At 43.2% G+C, this 21,840-nt stretch overlaps 2 protein-coding genes across 37 annotated transcripts in view; both read left to right on the top strand.

Annotated features, from left to right (window-relative positions):
• Positions 1-8,489, top strand: part of clasp2 (cytoplasmic linker associated protein 2) — a 44,284-nt gene extending 35,795 nt beyond the window's left edge. For 23 of the 29 annotated variants that reach the window (XM_028398743.1, XM_028398741.1, XM_028398735.1 and 20 more), the window contains 16 exons: positions 134-225; positions 310-373; positions 1,085-1,144; positions 1,460-1,462; positions 1,922-2,085; positions 2,197-2,275; positions 3,515-3,658; positions 3,909-4,052; positions 4,148-4,254; positions 4,427-4,568; positions 5,788-5,980; positions 6,065-6,258; positions 6,344-6,472; positions 6,704-6,910; positions 7,206-7,322; positions 8,039-8,489. In XM_028398743.1, coding sequence (XP_028254544.1) covers positions 134-225; positions 310-373; positions 1,085-1,144; positions 1,460-1,462; positions 1,922-2,085; positions 2,197-2,275; positions 3,515-3,658; positions 3,909-4,052; positions 4,148-4,254; positions 4,427-4,568; positions 5,788-5,980; positions 6,065-6,258; positions 6,344-6,472; positions 6,704-6,910; positions 7,206-7,322; positions 8,039-8,116 — 1,917 coding nt within the window. In that variant the 3' untranslated portion in view covers positions 8,117-8,489. The remainder of the gene's footprint in view (positions 1-133; positions 226-309; positions 374-1,084; positions 1,145-1,459; positions 1,463-1,921; positions 2,086-2,196; positions 2,276-3,514; positions 3,659-3,908; positions 4,053-4,147; positions 4,255-4,426; positions 4,569-5,787; positions 5,981-6,064; positions 6,259-6,343; positions 6,473-6,703; positions 6,911-7,205; positions 7,323-8,038) is intronic. The other 6 variants (XM_028398738.1, XM_028398736.1, XM_028398731.1 and 3 more) reach the window with 2 other exon arrangements.
• A 1,911-nt stretch (positions 8,490-10,400) lies between these two features.
• ubp1 (upstream binding protein 1) lies at positions 10,401-21,412 on the top strand. Of its 8 annotated transcripts, none has more exons than XM_028397829.1 (17): positions 10,401-10,674; positions 11,776-11,987; positions 14,600-14,751; positions 15,595-15,671; positions 15,817-15,922; positions 16,014-16,120; positions 16,256-16,408; positions 16,508-16,618; positions 17,317-17,424; positions 17,666-17,772; positions 17,862-17,916; positions 18,064-18,157; positions 18,254-18,344; positions 18,431-18,549; positions 18,632-18,774; positions 19,097-19,148; positions 19,268-21,412. In XM_028397829.1, exons 2-17 carry the CDS (start codon positions 11,872-11,874, stop codon positions 19,303-19,305), a joined length of 1,629 nt encoding a protein of 542 aa, XP_028253630.1. In that variant the 5' UTR covers positions 10,401-10,674; positions 11,776-11,871; the 3' UTR covers positions 19,306-21,412. The 8 variants fall into 8 exon arrangements, with proteins under 8 accessions (XP_028253630.1, XP_028253647.1, XP_028253614.1 ...); XM_028397813.1 differs by having other exon boundaries at positions 10,402-10,674; positions 11,607-11,987; XM_028397838.1 differs by lacking the exon at positions 10,401-10,674 and adding an exon at positions 10,735-11,283.
• Positions 21,413-21,840: the final 428 nt, after the last annotated feature.

Raw genomic sequence — 21,840 nt, 5'->3', positions numbered from 1 at the left:
AACACAACAACCATGTGAACCAGATTGTTGAAGGATACTCTGCTAGAGTTTAGCTGTTTTTGAGTTCAGCTATCCTGTTATGGCTTTAAGTATCAGCTTATATGCAAGTGTCTGAATTTACAATTCTCTTCAGGTGCTTAATCGGTGTGCTAGTGCCAACTGGTCAGAGAGGAAGGAGGGACTTCTGGGTCTGCAGGCTTTGCTCAAAAATCAGCGCACCCTCAGGTCAGTCACAGAACAGCCACGTGCATTCACAAAGGATAAATGTGTCACTTATTGTAATCTTATTGGAACTGTTTTTGTCCGCAGTCGAGTAGAGTTGAAGAGGCTTTGTGAAATCTTCACTAGGATGTTTGCTGACCCCCACAGTAAGGTATGGATGCATGCAGTGCAAGTACTTACACAGAGCCACATGGTAATCAGCACACAGCAAGTTCTTCATTCATCATCCACTTTGATTTTATTTTGGTTTCATATACTTTGTTTATCCCACCATCCCTCACTGTACCGGATTCTGCCAAAACGTGCAAAATGTTGCATCTCTTCAACACACACTCTTCAGCAGACACAGACTTTAAATGTAATTCTTTACGTTTAGAGATAAAGATGGGATAAACGGATCAAGACGTACCCTCAAATATAAGCACATGTACATACACACTCAGATACACACATGGGCATGCAGTGCGTGAAACGGACTGTTTTCTAACAGCATGCCACACCTGACTTTGCGTGTGACTTGACGCTCTTTGCTGTTCTGTGGGGCTGCTCTGTCACTGTTTGGCAGCCAGTCCACTGGCTGCACTCTTTGCATTGATGCCAGTCCCCTCTCTTTCTCCCTCCCTACCTGCAGTCTGAAGCGACAACACTGACCGCTCACATACTCAACAGCACTTGAACACATACACATTTTTGGGCTGCCAGATCTTCTCTCTGACTAACCAGCTGCGGTTCGCTCCCCCCTCTAACACTGCCACTTCTTTTTCGACGTGTTGAATTTCTCGGTTGCATCACACATGTCGTAAGGTGTGTGTGCACCTCCCTACCCCCATCGTTTGATGTATGATGATTTGATGAATTTCAGCGAGACTCCGGCAGGGTGTATGGCACGGCAGAATCCGGTATAAGCTCAGCCTCCTTTAAGGTACTGCATCTCACCATAGTTCTCTCTGTTGCCTATATCTGTCTCTTCCACACCACTCCTCCTCCTTTTTTTCTTATCTTCCATGCATCTGAACTTGCAGATGTTATTTTTGTTTTGTTTTTTTTGCCAGACTGCACAAAACAAATCCTTAGATTTCTCTGATGTTATGATTATTTAGTTGAAAATATTTTGCAAACTTTGTTCTTTTAAGATTATTAGAGTACTCTCTTGCTCTGAATACACACTTTGAGGATGCTAACAGATGTGTGTCTCTCTCTCCCCCCCCATGCCACCCCACTCTGGAACTCTCTGTAGAGAGTAAGTTTGTACAGTCAGTTCTTAATGTGTTTGGATGAAAATCTACTTCATTAATCTGATTGGGTGATCGGTTACCATGGTAACTGCATAACATTCACTAACCAACCTCATATAATGTTGCCTGTAACTACACTGTCTTGCAATCAACTGCTGCCATGTAGAGATGGTCACCACATGGCCAGACTGGTGTTTAATTGGTTGTCCTTTAATATTAATAATACTCTTGTTTTATTTGGGTTGATTTGTCTGAGTGATGATTGGGAATGATGGTGAACTGCTGCAGTAACATTTGAAAAACCACTAACTTCATAATGGGAACTAATGCTACTCTTACCTTCTTCAGCGTGAGCTTTATCCATGAATATAAAGTGCTTGAATGCATGCATGTGTGTTCATGTGCAACGGCTGTCTTAGTAAATTAGTCGCTGTGTGTAACCTAGACTGTGTGTGTGTGTTTAGGTGTTCAGTATGTTCCTGGAGACACTGGTAGATTTCATCCTGGTCCATAAGGACGACCTGCAGGACTGGTTGTTTGTCCTGCTCACACAGCTGCTGAAGAAGATGGGAGCGGACTTGCTGGGCTCTGTACAGGCCAAAGTTCAGAGAGCGCTGGATATCACAAGGTGATTGTCTCCATCCTTTTTGGCTGAAAACAGCGGGCAAGACCAAAAGCGATGGCTGTATATGAAGTATAATCGAAATGTAACATGGATGTATTTTCTTTAATCTTGCAGAGAATCTTTCCCCAATGACCTCCAGTTTACTATTCTCATGAGGTTCACTGTGGACCAGACACAGACACCCAACCTTAAGGTAAATAGCATTATTGTAGTTGTACACGTTTATCCGTGTTACTGTATGTTAGAGCTGAGCGTGTGAATTTCTGAGCAAAGGAGCGGGTAAGATGCATGTACACAAAGCTGGAAATCGAGGGAAGCTGTAACCATAGTAACCGCAGCATTGACCCCATGCCTACCCATGCTGGCTCTGCGTCCCAAAACCCAGGATCCTGGGCTGTGATTGGAGCGATTGATCGAGCCTCTTAAGCTTCCTTTAAGCTGTCCTCCTCAAACTCCGTACCCATCTTCGATATGCCGACTCTTCCTTCTCCCCTCATTCTCAAATCCCTCACTCCTTTAATCCGCTCTGCCTAGTCCCACACCCTTTTTTCTGCCTGATGTTTCTGCCCCCCTTTTCACCACTTCTTCACCACCATCCTTTTTTTCTTTTCCTTCTTGGCTTGGGCAGTGAAATGATGTTGAAACAATTGGAGAGTTTATCAAGAGCATAATATGCAAAAATAATACTGTCCAAAGTCAAGAAGTTGCCTGGGCCAACGTTCCCATTTCCATCACTCACTCACTCCTACTTCATCTCCCTCTTCCTCCCCCCTGTGCTTACCTGTCCTCGTCCCCCTGTCTCTCTCCGTTGATTGACGCGGTGCTTCTCCTCTTTTTCTCTGAAGCCTGTACGGAGCTCGTGTTGCGGGCGAGGGCGAGGCAGGGGAGGGTCCGGGGTAAAATTGTTCCCCCCCAGAGCGCGGCGCCACGCCTGCTCTCTAGACGAGCAGGCCGCAGCCTGGAGCCAGTCCTCCCAGGTCAGTGCGCTCCGGGGGGAGCAATTATATGGCGCGCACGATGCTGCTAAGTGATTTGGAGGAAGTTCTGGTCCTTGAGGTGCATATATAGGGAGGCAGAGAAGGAAGGAGAAATGTAGGTCAGGAGTCAGTTGTGGCGTTTCGGAGCCTGCGGTGAATGTTTGCATTTGTTGGTTACTTTGTATTTTCATTTGTCATCATGTTTATGTTAATTCAATTTGTTTTCCTATTTTGTAAAGCATGACTTTGATGTACTTTGGTCTTCTCTCACTCATTCATCAGATCATTTGATTTTCAGACCTGCGAGAGGTGCACACTTTTATTTGGTTGTTCTTAACTGTGATCGTTTTTTTATTACTGTTTTTGCAGGTGAATATTTGCCATTTACTGTTATCTGTCACTGTTATCAGTGAACTTAGTAACAGTTTTTATAAATGTGTTCGTTTGTGTCGCAGGTGAAGGTGGCTATTCTGAAGTACATCGAGACGCTGACGTTACAGATGGAAGCTCCAGACTTTGTGAACTCCAGTGAGACTCGGCTTGCGGTCTCCCGTATCATCACCTGGACAACTGAACCCAAGAGCTCTGATGTCAGAAAGGTACTGATACATATCATCATATGTGTGTTTTCTAAAGACTTCTTTAGACTTTGCACATTAGGCTTATTGCACATAACACTGTGTGATAGGTGTCAAGCAGCAGCAAACTTATTCAATTATTTACGGCTTTGATTTAAGTCAATTGCCACCTTAAAAGATTACTGCCACAGTTAATTGCTTTAATCCTACTCCTTGGTTTATAAGATTATTTCTTAACGAGAGGAATTTTGTGTATTTCCTTTTATAACAGGCAGCCCAGTCAGTGCTAATAGCCTTGTTCCAGCTCAACACTCCAGAGTTCACCATGCTGCTGGCAGCTCTGCCCAAAACCTTTCAGGACGGAGCCACCAAGCTGCTTCAAAACCATTTGAAGAACACTGGCAACGCTGCACAGGTAGAACTCACCCTGTGTCAGTGTTGTCTCTGTCTGTCAATCATTATTCTGTGACATCAATGCCTAACTCTTTTCTGTCTACTGTTTTGTGTCAGGCACCAATGGGCAGCCCTTTGACGCGCCACACCCCCCGATCTCCAGCCAGCTGGTCCAGTCCAGTCACTTCTCCCACCAACACCTCCCAGAATACACCCTCACCAAGGTAATATACCACTGTCACATGTCCAAAAAGGTGTGCACACTGTGTACATTGTTACAAAATAAAACTATATGCAGTAATATAAGACCATTCAGACAGATTACTTGTATGTTGTATCATATATCAATAAGTGGGTTTCTTGTATACCCATATATATTTTTTTCTGTCTGCGCAGTGCTTTTGACTATGACACAGAAAACATGAACTCAGAGGACATCTACAGCTCTCTGAAAGGTGTCACTGAAGCGATTCAGAACTTTAGCGTTCGCAGTCAAGAAGACATGAATGAACCTGTTCAACGACGAGAGGGAGAGGAGGTGAGTGGAGCGGGCCGAGGAGTGACGTACAGTGTGTGGTGATGTTTATTTGCAGTCTGTGGGTTTTTGTGCTATGAATGTGTATTAATCAGAAACAACTGACTTTGATTCCTTGACAATGATACTACTTTTGTGTAGTGTAATGTAGGCTGTCCTGTTCTACAACTGCATGCACTAAACAACTGGTTTGTGACAAAGCCAGTGATGCATTTAATGATGTAAATCAGATAAAAAAAATATGTAAACAAGAAATAACAAAGTATTTGGTGCTACCCATTAATGTGACGGGTCGAATCCTCCACTTTGGTACGGTACTCAAAACGTTGTGTTATGCATGTTTTCCAAGGTTGGGCACATGCATGCACACATGCTCTGTAAGGGACCCTGATATCTGATCTACCATACCACTCCTCTTTTAGCGTGGGAACTGAGTGTTTGGGGGCATTGACTCTCTGTTGCTTCTGCAGCAGCAGATAAATGTTTATTATGAACTCAGTTGCTGAAAAGGGGATCAACAAGAGCCACCTTTCAATATTTCCAGATGCTTTTCTAGATGGCATGTTTGTTCAGGTCAAATGTATGACTTCAGACGTCATGCTAGGTCCTATTGCAGTAACCTCAGCCCCCCTTTTAAGGACATGGTGTACTTTAGGACAGAGGTGTGACCTCCTGACATTTTCCTCATGAGTTACATCTGAAACCCAACCAGCCTGTGTGTCAACAGCCTGCCAATCACAGCACACCTGACTCATCAAGCCACCACATATAGTGGCATTTAGTAGTTTAAGTGTAAATATACATACGTAAACAAGCACACCTTAAACCTCATCACTGGTCTCACCTGGTGGGTCACGACCCTCACAAATCACTGGGCTGTTTTTGCCACATTCAGAGAAGAACATGATGTCGATGAAGAAAACTTGTCCAAATTATGCTGGTAGATGAATACACTTGGAAAATGAAATTAAGAAGCAAAACATTTTACAGCCTGCTGTTTGGACTGCTGTGCTGGGTTATAATTTCAGTGTATATCACTGTTTTCAAACAGTCATCTTAAATTTCATATAAACAGTTAATCATAGTCATAGAAAAAACACGATTTTACACAAAGGACTGATTGAAACGCCTACAAGCATGAAAATAACAAGCACCAGGTGCTTCTTTTCATCTCTTTCATCCTTTAAACACCACACTGTTTTCTTCCATCTCTGTGCTTCAGGGCGGCAGTGGGACAGATGGCAGGGGGTCAGACGTGGACGGTGGCCGCATGGCTCTGGACAACAAGACTTCCCTCCTCAACACCCCTCTGCTTTCATCCAGCCCCCGAGGGGCCCGGGAACACTTCTCCGACTCTCCCTACAAACACAGCCGTAAAGACACCAGCCTGGATGACTCGGAGCATCTTGCTGATGGTACACAATCGCACTCTGACACAAAAATTTTCTTCTACAAAACAACTCCCGCAATAATTTCTTCCCTCAATTGTCTCCAAACAGATAGCAGCCTAGATCAATCAGAGCTGGTGGCTGAGCTGCTCAAGGAGTTATCAAACCACAATGAGCGCATTGAGGAGAGGAAGGCAGCACTGTGTGAGCTGCTGAAGCTGATTCGTGAAAACACCCTGCAGGTCTGGGATGAACACTTCAAGACCATCCTTCTGCTGCTGCTTGAGACCATGGGGGATAGAGAGGTATGCACTCTCAATTCTGACTGCAACGCTAAAAAACAAAGTCAAATCCCCTTCTTTTGATCTTAAATCTTTTTCCTTCTCACAGCATGTGATCCGAACGCTGGCTCTGCGGGTGCTGAGAGAGATTCTCGGCAAGCAACCCTGGAGGTTCAAGAACTACGCAGAACTTACCATCATGAAGGCCCTGGAGGCTCACAAAGACCCTCACAAGGAGGTCTGTTTATTCACACACACACACACACACACACAAATCAGATCACTTAGACGCTGATATCTATCAGAGAGCATGAAAACACGGAGCAAACGTTCTCCATGTTTTATTTATAAATTGTCAAAAACAAACTTGTTTATGTGCCACATAATCATCAAAATATTCATGAATTTTGACAGAACATTGCAACAAAATGGGATTAGGTGTTGGTAATGTTGGTGTGTGTTTCTGTAGGTGGTACGAGCAGCTGAGGAAACAGCAGCCATGTTGGCATTGTCCATCAGTCCTGACCAGTGCATCAAGGTGTTGTGTCCCATTATCCAGTCAGCTGATTATCCCATCAACCTGGCTGCTATCAAGATGCAGACAAAAGTGGTGGAGAGGATTCCCCGCGAGGGCCTCATGAACCTCCTGCCTGAGATCGTGCCAGGACTCATACAGGTAATACACACCTCACATATTCTATGCCAAACTGAAAATCAGCATCAAGCACTACTGCGATTAATTAAAAGAAATAATAATAATGAAAGTAAGACAAATGGTTCCGTCCCATTTCATTTAAGCAGCTGGTCTTAGCTGTTTCCTATTCTCCTTTAAACTTGACCATCTGTGTTATGTTCATGCTCTGATGTAACCTGTAACCTTTACTTACCCCCTGTACCTTACCTACCTGTCCAGACTACTTTTTCAACAAAGGGCTCTGCAGCTGTGTACTGATTTTTATCTCATCGAACAGGGCTATGACAACTCTGAGAGCAGTGTGAGGAAAGCCTGTGTGTTCTGCCTGGTGGCCATCTACTCAGTGATCGGAGAGGACCTTAAACCACATCTCAGCCAACTGTCCAGCAGCAAGGTGAGCGGACGTTTGATTCACCACAAACCAAATGTGTACCCTCCTGGTTACCTCGCAAGAGTTCAGATAATGGCATGGTAGTAATTTAGAATGTGTGTGAACACAATTAGAAATGTGAACAAACAATTTCCTCATGTTCCAGCAGATGACCAGTGAGACAAAACACATTCCTTTTTCTGGTGATGGTTTTCTAGATAAGGTATTCTTAGCAATGCGTTTCTTCTCTACTGCCTGTGCCAAACCAGGTAATGAACTACAGTAAATGCAACGATCAGCAAAATGTAATATAAATACTACAAAAAATGAATGTAGTTTATTTTTCAATCGGAAGGCCTTTTCCAAGAAACTCACAAGCCTTTTTAATATTATCATCTGACCCATCCAGACACACATTCTGTTCTATTCTATTGTATTCTATTGCAGAATATGAGAGTGGATGCTGTGCTCTCTTTGTGCAGTTTTGATATTTTAACTTGTTAATTCAAACTTGAAGATATGTTGGCACACCAAAGTCACACAATAACACAAGAAAATAAATAAATCAATGCAGCAGTAAACCAGCAGTTCCACAGATGTGCAAGGTAAAATTACTGCTGCCTTTGAAGAGGGTGTGGATTAATCAAAAGACTGAATGATAATACTGATTGGCCTTCAATAATGCAGATTTAGTTTGTGCATTGACATTCTCTGTTTCTGTTTTTTTTCCCTGTTTGCAGCTGAAGCTGTTGAATCTGTACATCAAGCGCGCCCAGTCTGGCTCCACCGGCAGCGAACCACCATCTGAAGGCCTATAGGAGGGACGGCACCATCCCACAGGTTCACCATTTCGTGAAATCGCACCCACACAGACCAACATTTCTCGCCTCACTGCAAACTGGGAGTTGTGTTGCAGAGGAGAGAAGTGTTGTAGCTGTCCTCGCCGTTATGGAGGATCCACCCTGGTGTCTGAAATGAACACTTTGGAATAAACAGAAACAGACATTACAGTCACATACTCTACCCAGGTTTGTCACTAATCACTCAAAGATGAAGATGTGAAACGTCCGTCCTGTCCGCTCTGCTTTACATCCAGTATCCTCTTTTGAACAACATCCCAGTGTCAACAGGTCTGCATGGCTCATACTTTTGAGGCGTTAATGTTCATTAAACACCACTGCATTGAACGAACACCTTTGTTTCCTTCTTGAACAGTGACTAACTGGGGCCAGGTAGGCAGGAATGTAGATTTACATTGTGACTTTGTTTGGATTTATTTTATGCAGCAAGGTTTTACTGCAGTGGTTTTTAATACCTGGAATTTTTCTTTATCGCTCACACATCTCAACACATGTTCTCTTTTAAAAAAAGGTGCTGATGAGCCTACAAGGTACGACCAACCAACCCTGCACAGCACTAATGCAAGTCATGGCAGGTCATGCCTGCTCATAGCAAATACAGTACACAGACAGATTCCAAAGTGGAGTTATGTGCTCGGTTATGCATGAGACTAAATTTAAAAGATTATCTTTTTATTGGGAATAGTGTGATTGGGGTTTTAAATTATTGTGAATAATGCCCACCCCTTTCAGATGATGTCCTCCATTTCTCCCAGCTCATCTTTGTCACTTCTGGGCAACATGGAGAGAAGGAAAGGGTGTGTGCTGCTTTACTACATGAAGTATGACAGGACATGGCTTATTATCACATAGTGGATATGTATCTATATATGATATTAAAATGGAATATCCAATAACAGTGTCATTTAGGAGAGTCCCCCAGAGGGGTGTACGCGCACACCTGTGCCCATCCTTGTTTTTATTTTGTATTTTTTTTTCTCTCCATTGCGCGTGCTGTAGTCTCTCCCTCTCTCTCTCTCTTTCTCACATTTATGTTTTTCTCTTCTGAGAAATGTGTAGAAATGTATTATTTACAGCTCTGAAACAGTCTCACTTTCCTCCTGTTCATCGTGTCTTTTTTCCCCCCCTTTTCCTCTTCTTGTAACATTCTAGTTTTCACTGATGTGTTTCCTCTGTGCATTTACAAAGCTGTGCTTACAATACAATAAAGAACTTGTACAGATCAGCTCTGCCTCTTTTCAGTTGTTACACCACGCCCACAGTGCAGAGGTAAACAGAATGGCTGGTGAACATGAGAGTTAAAAATGTTCTTTACTTTCTGCAGTACTATATATGTCCTATGAACAAGAAGGGTCACAGAAATCTAAAACATGTTGTACTTTGATTTCAGTGGTTCACAACCTGTGGTTTGTGGATAATTAGGTCAAAAGCATTAGCGTAGATTATTTTGGTATAAATGTAAAGAACTGAATCAGAGTTTTCCTGTGCAGACTTCAATTTACTGTCTGTTGAGTGAGAGAGGCAGGAGAGCTCTGGCAGGCAGGGCAGTGTTCAGCTTGTTGTTAAAGTGGGCTAATACATGTAAAAAGATAACATTCATGCCTTATGCAACATAGCTATTTAAGAAGCTGGTGCTGAATTTCATGTATGCATCAGTTTGCTGGACTGTAAATTTAGCAGGGTCCCAGCTGCAGCAGCAGGCTGACCTGCATGGCCTCTCTGCTATCATCTCCATGCTGCCAAGACCCTGCAGCTGATACTGAGTCTGTCCTCAAAACAATTTACCAAGTAGGCAAGCAGACTTTACAGCAGGAGAAATTAACGGCTGAAGACTGAGATACCAGCACTTTACAGGAGTGATAGTACGCTTCATACTGCACTGTACTTACAATAAATTGACACTTGTTCTTATTTTACATTTGCAGATTCAAGTATTATAGGTAAACTAGGATCAATATACAAAACATGATACACTAACTCCACCTGTTTCCACAGCGTAATCATTTTGAAGTTCTTTTTAAATCACTTATATTTGAATAATAATAATAAAAATCTTGGCATGTAAATTGTTTATTTACATGTTTGGACTTTTTTTATTGTGTATGAATGTTCCTGAAAGGTCAGACATGTCAGAGGGCTTTAATTAAAACACGAGGCGCGTCATCTTCTCCTCGAGCCAAAATAGCGCGTGCTCGGAAAAAACTTATAGACTTGCCCGCGCGCGACGTCCCACTGGTGGGTAATTATTGACCACACAGAGAGAGAGAGAGAGAGAGAAACACAACAACACGATAACAGCCAGCTCCTGTGTATCGCACTCTTCTGCTTGTAAGACACTGACATGAATAAAACGCAGAGCTTCCGTTTGGACCTCGTCGGTACCGGGCTGAGTCGTGTGTGTTTGTGAAGCCACGGCTGTTGTTGTTGGTGTTGTGAGGCACAATGTTGTTCTGGCAGCCCTACACTGAAAACTTCCGAGCGCCCGTCCAGAGACACGGCGGCAGCAGCTACACACGGTACGAACACTTGTAAACACAAACACATGATTACGTGTTTATTTTATTGATGTTATGGCGCCAATGTGAGTGCTGGCAGTTTTTATTATATGACACGTGAATGAGTAAACCTACTTCCTTCTACATCGACTCACACTCAACGCCATATTTGTTGCTGTGCGATAGATAAACGTTCCGGTGTGACTCCTAAGGCGGTGGCTACATGTGTGCACAGTGTTCATCTTTGTTGACAGTAATGACTTCGTAGATGTATTGTAGTTTCTTGGGGGCAAAGCGCAACTACAGTTGGACACAATGACGGAAGCACGAAGGCCTCTGATTGGCTAATGCATCTGCGTTGGTCACAGGAGGCGGCCTCTGATTGGTTAATCAGCGTCCTGGCATCGTTCCCGAGGCTGGCTGTGGCAGCGCTGCAGACTTCACAGACCGACAGTCTCTATGCTGAGGGAGCCATGTTGATGCCTGGTTTTGTGTCAAACGCTTCACTTTGGATGGTTGAAGGACTGCGTTTGAAAGACTGGGAGGCTCGGCGGTGATTCCAGTCCCGCGATGAGAAGAGGAGCGCGGTTTGGGATGGTACAGGGAGTGCCAGAGGAGAGCTGCTCTTAGGTCACCGGACATAGCAAGTGAAGTTGATGCTAGTTAGCTTGGTAGCTAGGTAGCAACAGCTGTGCGGACGCTACGTGGGATGCGGCGTGTGGACTAACAAAATATCATTTCGCTACTTCTTTTGCTAAGTGGCTGTTGGCTAGACTGTTTGAAGACTACATGCCTGGAATAACAACCGGCTGCCGAGTTCACGCTAGCTTGCTTAAGCTATCTTTGTAAAGCTAGCTGTTAGCTAACGTTAGCATGCTGACAATCAACTCGCATCTTCAGTCACGACTAACTATTCGCCAGCTGGTTGAGTTCTGACTTATTGTTACTTCCAGGTAGTCTTCCGGTCGTAGACCACCGCTTTGTCTGAACAAGCCCATAAACCTGAATGGAGATATGGCTATACATCATGTCTCTGTAAAGAGCTACCGATTCGCTTGCCCAGCTTGCCAAGGAGCGGCTAACGGGCTAGCAGAATAACTTTCCCCTCACGGTGTCACTCAGAAGCTGCACAGCCCACTTCCTCGCTAGCCGACCTCTCGTACCTGAAGCAAGCTGGCGGCCCTCCGAGTAGAAGCCGAGGACAAGGAGCTGGGGCCAATGGCCTGGGTGCTGAAGATGGACGACGCCACCATTGAGTCGGGGTTGGTGCACGACTTCGATGCCAGCCTGTCCGGCATTGGGCAGGAGCTGGGGGCTGGAGCATACAGCATGAGGTTAGAGAGACAGGAGTCAACATGCAAACCCCAGCTTCATAGCACTGTAGTAGTTGTTATTGCTAGGAAGAACACACACTGTCTCGAGGTGGTAACACTGCAGTCACCCTTCCAGGGTGTGTTATTCCCTTTGTGCTGGGTGTGATGGTCCCTCTTTGTTTTGGGATTTGGAACAGGGCAGTCACTGCAGGGTGCCACAGCCAGGGCCAGAGATTAATTTGTCTAAGCCCACACAAAAGCTCAAGTAAAAATTATGTTCTACTGTAAGGGGCGCATACATTATACCCATTTACAGTTTGTTTTGGATATGTTACCAAGCTTTGTCTTACACTGAGGAAGTCTGCAGGACAGGCTATGTTTTGGCTCCCCAGACTGCAAAAGTTGTCAGGGTGACTGTTTGGAAAACAAAAGCTTGTACATTGTGTCTGGGCTGAGAGGTCGATTTGGCTTCAAAGAGTTAAGCAATCATAAAACTCCCCAGTGTGCTGCAGTAGTCACATGTAAGGTTATGGTGCAGTTGGGGAGGATTTATACATAGTGCACTAGATTTTAAAAATTTCCCTTAAATTAATTGCCAGGCTGTGCAATAATGCACACATGAAGCCCTTTATCCACTAGTCAGACAATGCCAACCCACCTTGAGTGCTATAGTTACAAATTCTTATGCCCATATTCATTAAGATTAAGAAACCTTTATTAGTCCCACAGTGGGGGGCTAATTGGGCTTCATATATAAACATACAAATGTTAGGTGTCATATTGGGAATGTTGATTCACAGAAGCACATCTAGTTTATAGGCCTTGGGATATTACCTTTAGTAGCTGCAGCATAGCAGTTGTTGTATCCAGTACTTCTTGACCCCTGAGACTGATGATTAGTCATTCATTTACAATGTGTAAACCTGCCCAACTCTGCAGCTACAGATTGAGTAGCAATAATGTTTAGCAGCAATTATCAAAGTGACAAACCAAGATGTCTTCCCAATGTTTGTTGAAAAAAGACACTATTTATTTTCTCTTTTTTAACATTGAATTTTTCACACTTTTATTAAGAAATTATTAAGAAACCTTTAGTCCCACAATGGGGAAATTGCTTAAGGCAGCCCAGCAAAGAGCACCATACACCAGTGAGTACACTGGAGGCCATTTTTTTGGTTTCCTAACTGTACCAACATCTAATTTTCACTGATATTACATGATTCTCAGCACCACCCTCTACACACACATTGTCTGTCACTATGTAGAAATTGGAAGAAATCTAGATTGCCGTTTTAAATTAATGACATTTGGGCTTTGCAGCAGTTTTTGGTCACAGGTGGTTTATTCTCAGACATTACATCGTATGAAACACTGGTTAGTCATCAGTGCCGGTTGATAGTCTGTCAGTCTAGTTTATCTCTCTTTTAAATGATTAAAGAATAAATCAGTTTGCATCAGAGCTGTATTGTTGTAAACCACCTGTTCAATTAGTAATTCTCAGTATGTGTGAACTGTGTTATGTAACAGGTTATTGGTATGTAGTGATATTTGTGTGACAGCGGCAAGACCTTGCTGATATGTGTTATCAGCAACCCCCCGGTCCATCTGCTTTTAGTGTATGTGTATCTGAGAGTGACGTAGGTGTGTGTGTGTGCCACTTGTGAGAGTAATCAAGTTCACCAGTGCCCAAGTGGTGGCATGCCTATAAGTGAGTTAGCGAAAACAGGGTGCATGTGTATGACTGCAGATGATGTACTATCTATGCACTTGGGGTGGGGTGTGTTTGGGGTCAGCAGCTGGTAGGAACAGAATGTCTCAGTGTGTTTCAGTGGAACGAGCTCCTCAGATTTCAGGATGCAGACAGTTTTTTTGGGCAGCATGGCTCAAAAAGAGTCTGTAGCACCCAGGTTGTCTGGGCACACACTGCAAAGAAATCATACCGGCAAGTGATTGAAGTAAAGTGATCTGTGTCTGAACACATCAACCGGGCGGCGTTTGAAAGACTCTGTTGTTCGGAAGAAGGTGCTGCAGCAATGTCTTCAAATTGTTTTTTAACTTTGCCTCAGGTTTAGACTTGTGACTTGCCAAAAATGTTTTCCAGGTAATGGGATACCGTGATCAGCAAAGAACTCCCTTTTTTGCACATGCACTGACATCAACACACACACTCCTGTTCTCTGTGCACTCGTTGACACTCCCGCAGCATTTGTCAGGGTGAGCTGAGGACGCCTTGGTTGTCTGGAGTGGCTGCCAAAGTGTGAGAGATAGTATATGTCAGCAGCACAGTCTATCTCTGGGTGTTTCTGTTCATTTATCCTGCTGCAGCTCTATACATACATAATTAAGAGAGAGCCATTTGATCAATGAAAAGCCTTCGTCACTTATTCTAAAATAGGCAGATCCATAATTCTACGCTGTGAAGTATCGACTTGTCAAAAGTGGTGTAAATGGCACAAAGCAATTGGATGGGAGATAAAAAAAAAAACAGTTTGGATGAATAAGGGCAGGATTCCTTCTCATTTTTGATCATGCAGTCTTGTTGCCATCAGATTTGATCCCACTTGGGAAACAAAAGACAGCTGAAAATAGCAGAAAGGTTAACTCTTGTTCTGTTTTTTTCTGTGTCCCTTCAGTGATGTGCTGGCTCTGCCAATCTTTAAGCAGGAGGACTCCAGCCTTCCCCCTGAAAACGAGACCAAAAATCCCCCATTCCAGTATGTGCTCTGCGCCGCCACCTCGCCTGCTGTCAAGCTGCATGACGAGACGCTCACATACCTAAACCAAGGTGAGACACAGAATGCACTCCTTGTAGTCAATGAAGAGTCTGCATTGATCTGGTTGTCAAAACTTTAGCCTGAACGGTTTTACACAGACACAATCTACTTGTGTTTTAGTCAACATTAATAAATAATTAACATATTAAATTAAAGCACATTAATATGATCACTGTAAAATGAAACCAGTGTGGATGAGAATGGCACCCTCTTCTGCCCTCTACATTTACAACACAAACAAGAGGCAGCAACATGAGCTTTATATCAAGAAGCAACAGCGAGTATGCAGATGGAGACTGCCAGTTGATTTACATAAAATATTTTTTTCTCAGATGCAATAGTGCAGCTAGTATACATGTTGCACCAAGTTTTTGTTTTGCTGATACATTTTTCAAACTGCTGACTGGACAATTTTGAAGGTGGTTTGGTCATCCATGTCATTAGATGCACAGCATTTCTTGGACAAGGTCAGCATATTGTGGGCATGTTGTGCTAATCAATGTATTGGCCAAAATCTGCGTGGGGTGGGGGGGCATTGAAACGGCTCTGAATTCAGCCCGAGCAAAGTATTAGTCAGTCATCATTTATATTCGTCCAAATGAGACATCTGACAACTTTTCAGCTTAATTCTTCACAGCAAGTTCTGTTACTGTTGTGGACATTTTCTATGAGGTTTGATTTGTGAAAATAAGAGGTATAGAGCTGATAGGAGGCCTTAGAAAATATAAAGTTCAATTGTTGAGCAGATCAGAGCTAGAATTGTGCAGTAGATAAAGGCTTTTGTCTTCACACATATACATCCATCACGTCTTTCTTTTAATTATGTGTTTTTTTCCCTTTCGTGTCTCTCTCAGGCCAGTCATATGAGGTGCGCATGTTAGACAACAGGAAGCCTGGGGAAATACCAGAGATCAACAACAAGATGGTGAAGGTGAGAGGATGTTTACAGCTGTAGGACAAACTTTTACTTCTCATGTCACTTTAAATCTACACAGATAGAGAGATCCTTTATTGATCCCCCTAGGGGAAATTCAGGAATCTAACATGTGTGTGTCTGTGTGTGTATGCATATATAGAGCATAGTGCGAGTAGTGTTTCATGACCGTCGGCTGCAGTATACAGAGCACCAGCAGCTGGAGGGCTGGAAGTGGAATCGTCCTGGCGACCGTCTCCTTGACATCGGTAAAGATGCCTGGCGATAGGTGTTTACTTGTTAACTGTCCCTTGTGTATGATTTGGAGCTCAAATATCTGTGTGTGTGTGTGTGAGGCAGATATCCCTATGTCAGTGGGCATTGTGGAGCCAAAGACTCACCCCTCCCAGCTTAATGCTGCAGAGTTTCTGTGGGACATGAACAAAAGAACTTCTGTTTTTGTGCAGGTAACACACAAAGATCCTGACATATTAAATTCCCATACTCACACATCAGTTCTCTTTGTGCCATTTGTTAGGTGTGGTTCCATATTTCCACATCTCCACATCAAACATATTTTGAGCATGTATGTGTGTCTGCAGGTGCACTGCATCAGCACAGAGTTCACTCCCAGAAAGCATGGTGGAGAGAAGGGCGTCCCCTTCAGGATCCAGATTGACACGTTCGCCCCGGGAGACAGTGGAGAGTACGCAGAGCACCTCCACTCTGCCTCCTGCCAAATCAAAGTCTTCAAGGTACACACACTCTCACAGGGTCACGTGTTGGTATTATTTACTCTCGTCTGTGGCACACCTTACAGTAGTTAAATCTCTTTTTCTCTGCTTCCTGTTCAGCCAAAGGGGGCGGACCGTAAGCAAAAGACTGATAGGGAGAAGATGGAGAAACGCACTGCTCAAGAGAAGGAAAAGTACCAGCCTTCTTACGATACCACTATTCTGTCAGAGGTTAGTACACGGCTGCAGCGGATTGTCAAACTGTGTTTGGCTTCAGCTCTCATTTTGCTGTAGTACTGACAATAGCTGCGTGTAGTTTTGTGTTTATATTCAATTTTTTTAGCAAAGTAAATGACTAATAGCTTTCAGTTGAGGTTTAGAATTTAGAGATATTAATATTACACCGACCATTTTCTCAAGTATAATGTCACTCAGAGGCACTAAAGACATGGCGGTCTGTTTAAAATCACCAACATTTATAATTCTTCTCTGTGGCAGTAATGCATGCATACACAGCAGTGAGCAGTGATACATGTATTGCTAATTTATAAAACACATAGAACAAAGTAGTTTTGTTTAAAGTTCATGATTTTAAGCTTACAGTTAGTGACTTTTTAATTGGTTTGTAACTCATGGTGCATGACTGTACAGTCAGCCTATTTGTCTTTTATGGATTTTATCTATGCATGAAAGCATGCATGTCAAACCCACACTGTTTTGCTTACAGTAATTGTTTACCTGTAGGCTCCTAGACTACACTTAAACAAATGCTTTGTTAGCATTTCTGTTTACATATAGGTAAAGATATTTTCTGTGTATCTGATTTTTATCATGCTTATTGTCGAGAAAAAAACCTCCATCTTGGTGTGCGTTGGTTGTGTTTGTGTGTTGGAGCATGGCTGGCTAACCTCTGCTGTGTGTCTGTGTAGACGAGGCTTGAGCCCATCATAGAGGATGCGGGTGACCATGAGTTGAAAAAGTCCAGCAAGCGGACACTTCCCGCTGACTGTGGCGACTCCTTGGCCAAGCGAGGCAGTGTAAGCACCCTGCTCTCCTCCACTCCTCCCTATCACTCCATCCACAGACTGGGCCCTTCTTACACAGTTGCTAGGGATGTTATAATGCCATGTATTTGAAGATGGTTAAAAACTACATTTCCAGTCCATACATGTACATTTATGTAAACCTTAAACACTTCTTTTTGGGTGGTTGGAGCTGCTCGTGTCATCTTTGTTAAGTATCACCACAGAATATTTAAAAGTGTGTTTTTTTCCTCAGTGCTCCCCATGGCCAGACAATGCCTATGCCAGCCCCAACCAGGCAGCTACTCCCTCCTTCACCTCCACCCCACTGTCCACCTACACAACCTCCTCAGTGCTGGACAGGTACTAGTGTCTTTGTTTTTTCTGTTTGGACTGAATTGTGTATGTCCGTCTTACCAATAATCACTAATTGTTTTGTCTTTGTTTTCTAGTGACTCATCCTCTCCCAATCACCAGGCAGACCCTGGTAGCCATGGCAACTCAGAGGTTAGTCTTCAGTTAGTCACATGTATGAGCTGGTAGAAAAAAATGTTGCATGTAAGCATGTCATAATTAGAAAAGCAAGTAAATAAATATAATGATTGTCTCTGACCCTTGTGTTAACATCCTCTGTGTCTTTGCCTGTCTTTACAGCAGTTGAGCCCCACTGCCTCCATACAGGACACACAGAAATGGCTTCTGAAAAACCGCTTCAGCTCCTACACACGGCTCTTCTCTCACTTCTCAGGTATGCACAGACACGTTGTCAGTCACACAGTATAATGCATGAATGTAATGTTGTCACACATCCATTACAAATCTTTGGTATTTCTCCTCTGTGTAGGTTCTGATTTGTTAAAGCTAACGCGGGACGACTTGGTCCAGATTTGTGGACCAGCAGATGGGATCAGACTATTCAATGCACTCAAATCCAGGTGTGTGGCAGTGTGTAGTGACTTGGCTTACATTTGCGCTGCGTTGTGATACTAATAAACAATGTCATGGCTGTTTGTGTGTGTAGGTCTGTGCGTCCTAGGTTGACAGTGTATGTCTGTCAAGAGTCCCTTCAGGAGAGCCCCCTGCTGGAGAGACATGGCGCCAATGAAAATGGAGAACACAGCATCTCCTCTAGTTTACAAGGTAAAGAACATGTGTATGCTGATTATACTAATCAGATGAATAGCACACTGTAAATATTAAGCAGGATTCTGTTTCTGTGCAGTGTACCACGCTCTGTACTTAGAGGATCTCACAGCTGCAGAGCTCATTCGTAAGATGGCGTGTGTGTGCAGCCTTCCACTGGGAAAGATCCAACAGGTGTACAGACAGGGTCCTACAGGCATACACATCCTGCTAAGTGACCAGGTACCAACACATACACACACTACATACACAAAAAGGCCCTCACAGCACTTGGTGCACTAAATTCACCATAAAAATTTTTTCCTAAAATGACACTTGGTCCTGTGTTTAGGTTTAACTTGTCATTACTTTGTGTTGGTCTTTAGCTATTCTTTATTTCCTTTGAAATCATAAGGGATAAAAGGGTAAACATGACCTCAAATGACACTCTGATGTCTGTATACATTTGCATGGAATTTACATGCCAAGACAAACACTTTCAGAACTGTAGAAACGTATCTCAGAGCTCCATCATTTCATTCTGTCTCTTTTTCTCCCCGTACAGATGGTTTACAACTTGCCTGACGAGAGCTGTTTTTTGATCAGCACCGTCAAAGGTCAGATGCTAATGCATTAGCACACTGAGCTTGTGGTCTCCTGCATTGCAACAAGAAATATATTCTGCCTTTGTTTGACAGGGATTTACTGTACTTTTGTCTCTTGTGTCTCCCTCCAGATGAATCGGGTGAAGGACTCCATTTAATCCTGAAGTAGTGAGGAGGACAGATGGCATCTCTAATACTCCACCCTCTGTTTTGGAGCAGAAGCCTCCCTCTGTCCCTCCCTCCCTCCCTCCCTGCCTCTACTCTTTCCTCCTACTTCCTCCCCATCTCTCTATACGATCGTTCGACGGAAAGACTGCGCCTAAGCCATGTAAATGTTAGAATCTGACATGGGTGTGTCCACTGTTTCATATTGAAAACATTATTAATGGAGGAGATGAGTTTAAAGAGGAGAGACTGGGGGGATCATATGGGATTAGGGGAAAGTTAACAATGTTAATCTATGTATTTTGATTTTATTATTTATTTTTTTGTCTTTTTATATGGTTTCTTTGTGGAGAAGGGAGGGTGGAGGCTCCAGGAGAGAGGGGTGGGTTTCGTGCTGGCAGGCAGAAGGAAAAAGAAAGCAGTTTCCTTATTGCTCGTTGCCCTTCCTACGCGACATGCACAACCAGCACTAGGCCAGTATTTGATAACCTGTACTGCTGAACAGCATGCGATCTCATACTAACCTGCTTAACGGAAAATCCCACCTTACTCTGCTTGTCTAACATTCTTGATGGGGTTGTCTTAATAAATCATTAATAACTTTTTTATTGATCAGCTGAGCTTGGTAAACCCCTGAAATATCCAGGCTAGATTTGTGGAAGCGGCGTCATGTGTGGATGTTGACGCCACTTTATTTTTTTTCTTGGACTGATTTCATCAACTCTTGTCACATAAGAGTCCTCCTGTGTTATTGACAACCATATCTGTGTCAACATGATGTCACACTGCTCAGCTCTCCAGTTGTATGTCCTCTTGGGCCTGTGCTTTTTACTGTTTTAGTTGATTATTTATGGATCAGCTCTTTCTGTTGCTGTCATCGAAATTACTGATTTCTGGTGCCATATTGGCTGTTCAGCTTGATCTTTTACTCACGTTTACACATACACTGCATTTCATACTCTGCTTTGAAACACTGGTTGAGAAAAGAGTGGTTTGGGATTCTGGCCATAAATGAGCATTAAGGGTGTAGTGGTAGTCACCTATCCAAAAACCTACAATTATGTGGACCAAACCAGTTTCAGATTGGTGGACAGTTTCTGAAGAAAAGCCACAGTGGCTCTGGTCATTTTTTACATTTTAAAAACTGTCAAAAATAATTAAAATGTAGTGGAAATGCTTGTGCACTAAAGAAATGAATTCTCCTTTCTGGGATCTCCTTTGCCAGAAACAACTGATAGATGTTGCCTGATATTAGTAGTCCTATTCTGTTGACAAAATCAGGGCAGAACCTTGTCCAGCTTCAGATTTTTTTTTCTTTAAGTAGCCGAACACAGGAAGTGCAGATCATGTGTTTGGAGAACCCTTAAATAAATTGGCAGGACTCCTGCGAGTCCACTTTGTTTTAGTCGGCCCGTTTCATTTCGGCACACAGTGTCTGGCATTTCTGAAGGTGACACTTCATGTCAGAATGTGTATGTGTGTGCATGTGTATCATTTTTTCCTTCATTATGTCAGTTGTCATTAACTTTTTTCTGTCAATAGTACAATGAAACTGTGTTTAGCTTGCTATGTCGTAAAGAGCATGTGAAAGACCGGGGAAATTGGTGGGATGGAAAATTTTGTCAGTGAGTGTAACCCCTCTTTTTTTCCAGACATTAGAGACCAAGCCTGCACTGAAGAATTTCACAAAAATTAAAGCTTGATGTGTAGTCAGTAGCCCAACCCTCTTCTTATCCGCCTAATGAGGAGAACAAAAAAAAAGAATGTCGAGACTAAAAAGTATCTGTCTCATCGCACGCCAGAGCCAGGACTGTAGCTCTCATGGTGTTTACAAGGACACAAATACCACAGCACAGTGAACCGTCTTCAGAAGCTCAGAAATTGGTGAGAATAGAGCAGATGTCAGTCAGGTAAACACTGGCCAGTAGTATTGGCCTGTTGAAGGCCTGACCGACCTGTCAGTGTGATTGTGTGTGAGAGTGCGAGCGGGAGAGGTGACCACTGTTAATGTACAGCCTAATGTCGATGATGATGCTTCTCATGTGCACAGTATCATATGCTGGAGATGTACACAACCACATGTGCTGGGAATAAATGATTTCATAACTTTCTCTGGTGTTCTGCTTCATTATTACGGTATGCAGGACAAATATCATTCTACCTGTGTAGTTCTTAAACAAATTTATTGGTTGCAATTGTCAGTCAAAATTAGGAACAATATTGTTTATTTATTGGGCACAAGTGGCAGTGGAAGGTTGGTGGTTCGATCCCAACTTCTCCCTAGTCACTGCTGTGTGTCCTTGGGCAAGGCACTTTACCTGCATAGCCTCCAGTGTACTCACTGGTGAATGGCACTCTTTGCTGGGCTGCCTTAAGCAATTTCCCCATTGTGGGACTAATAAAGGTTTCTTAATTTAATTTAATTTAATTTATTCAAGACAAAATTTTACACTGATTTTTTTAAGATGCTGCCAGATTTCACTGAGGATGTGTAGTGAATCCAGCTGTTGCTAATTAACAGATAGGACTGAGGACACAG

This window comes from Parambassis ranga, chromosome 2 (assembly GCF_900634625.1).
Source record: "Parambassis ranga chromosome 2, fParRan2.1, whole genome shotgun sequence".
NCBI classification, from domain to species: domain Eukaryota; kingdom Metazoa; phylum Chordata; class Actinopteri; family Ambassidae; genus Parambassis; species Parambassis ranga.
This window is presented reverse-complemented; position numbering and strand designations above follow the sequence as displayed.

Bases quoted from the DNA above. Each gene is read 5' to 3' on its own strand.
- ubp1 (XM_028397829.1), top strand. From the start codon at position 11,872: ATGGCCTGGGTGCTGAAGATGGACGACGCCACCATTGAGTCGGGGTTG. The intron at 15,923-16,013 runs GTAAAGATGCCT...TGTGTGAGGCAG, and splicing joins CGACCGTCTCCTTGACATCG to ATATCCCTATGTCAGTGGGC. The intron at 18,345-18,430 runs GTGTGTGGCAGT...TTGTGTGTGTAG, and splicing joins TTCAATGCACTCAAATCCAG to GTCTGTGCGTCCTAGGTTGA.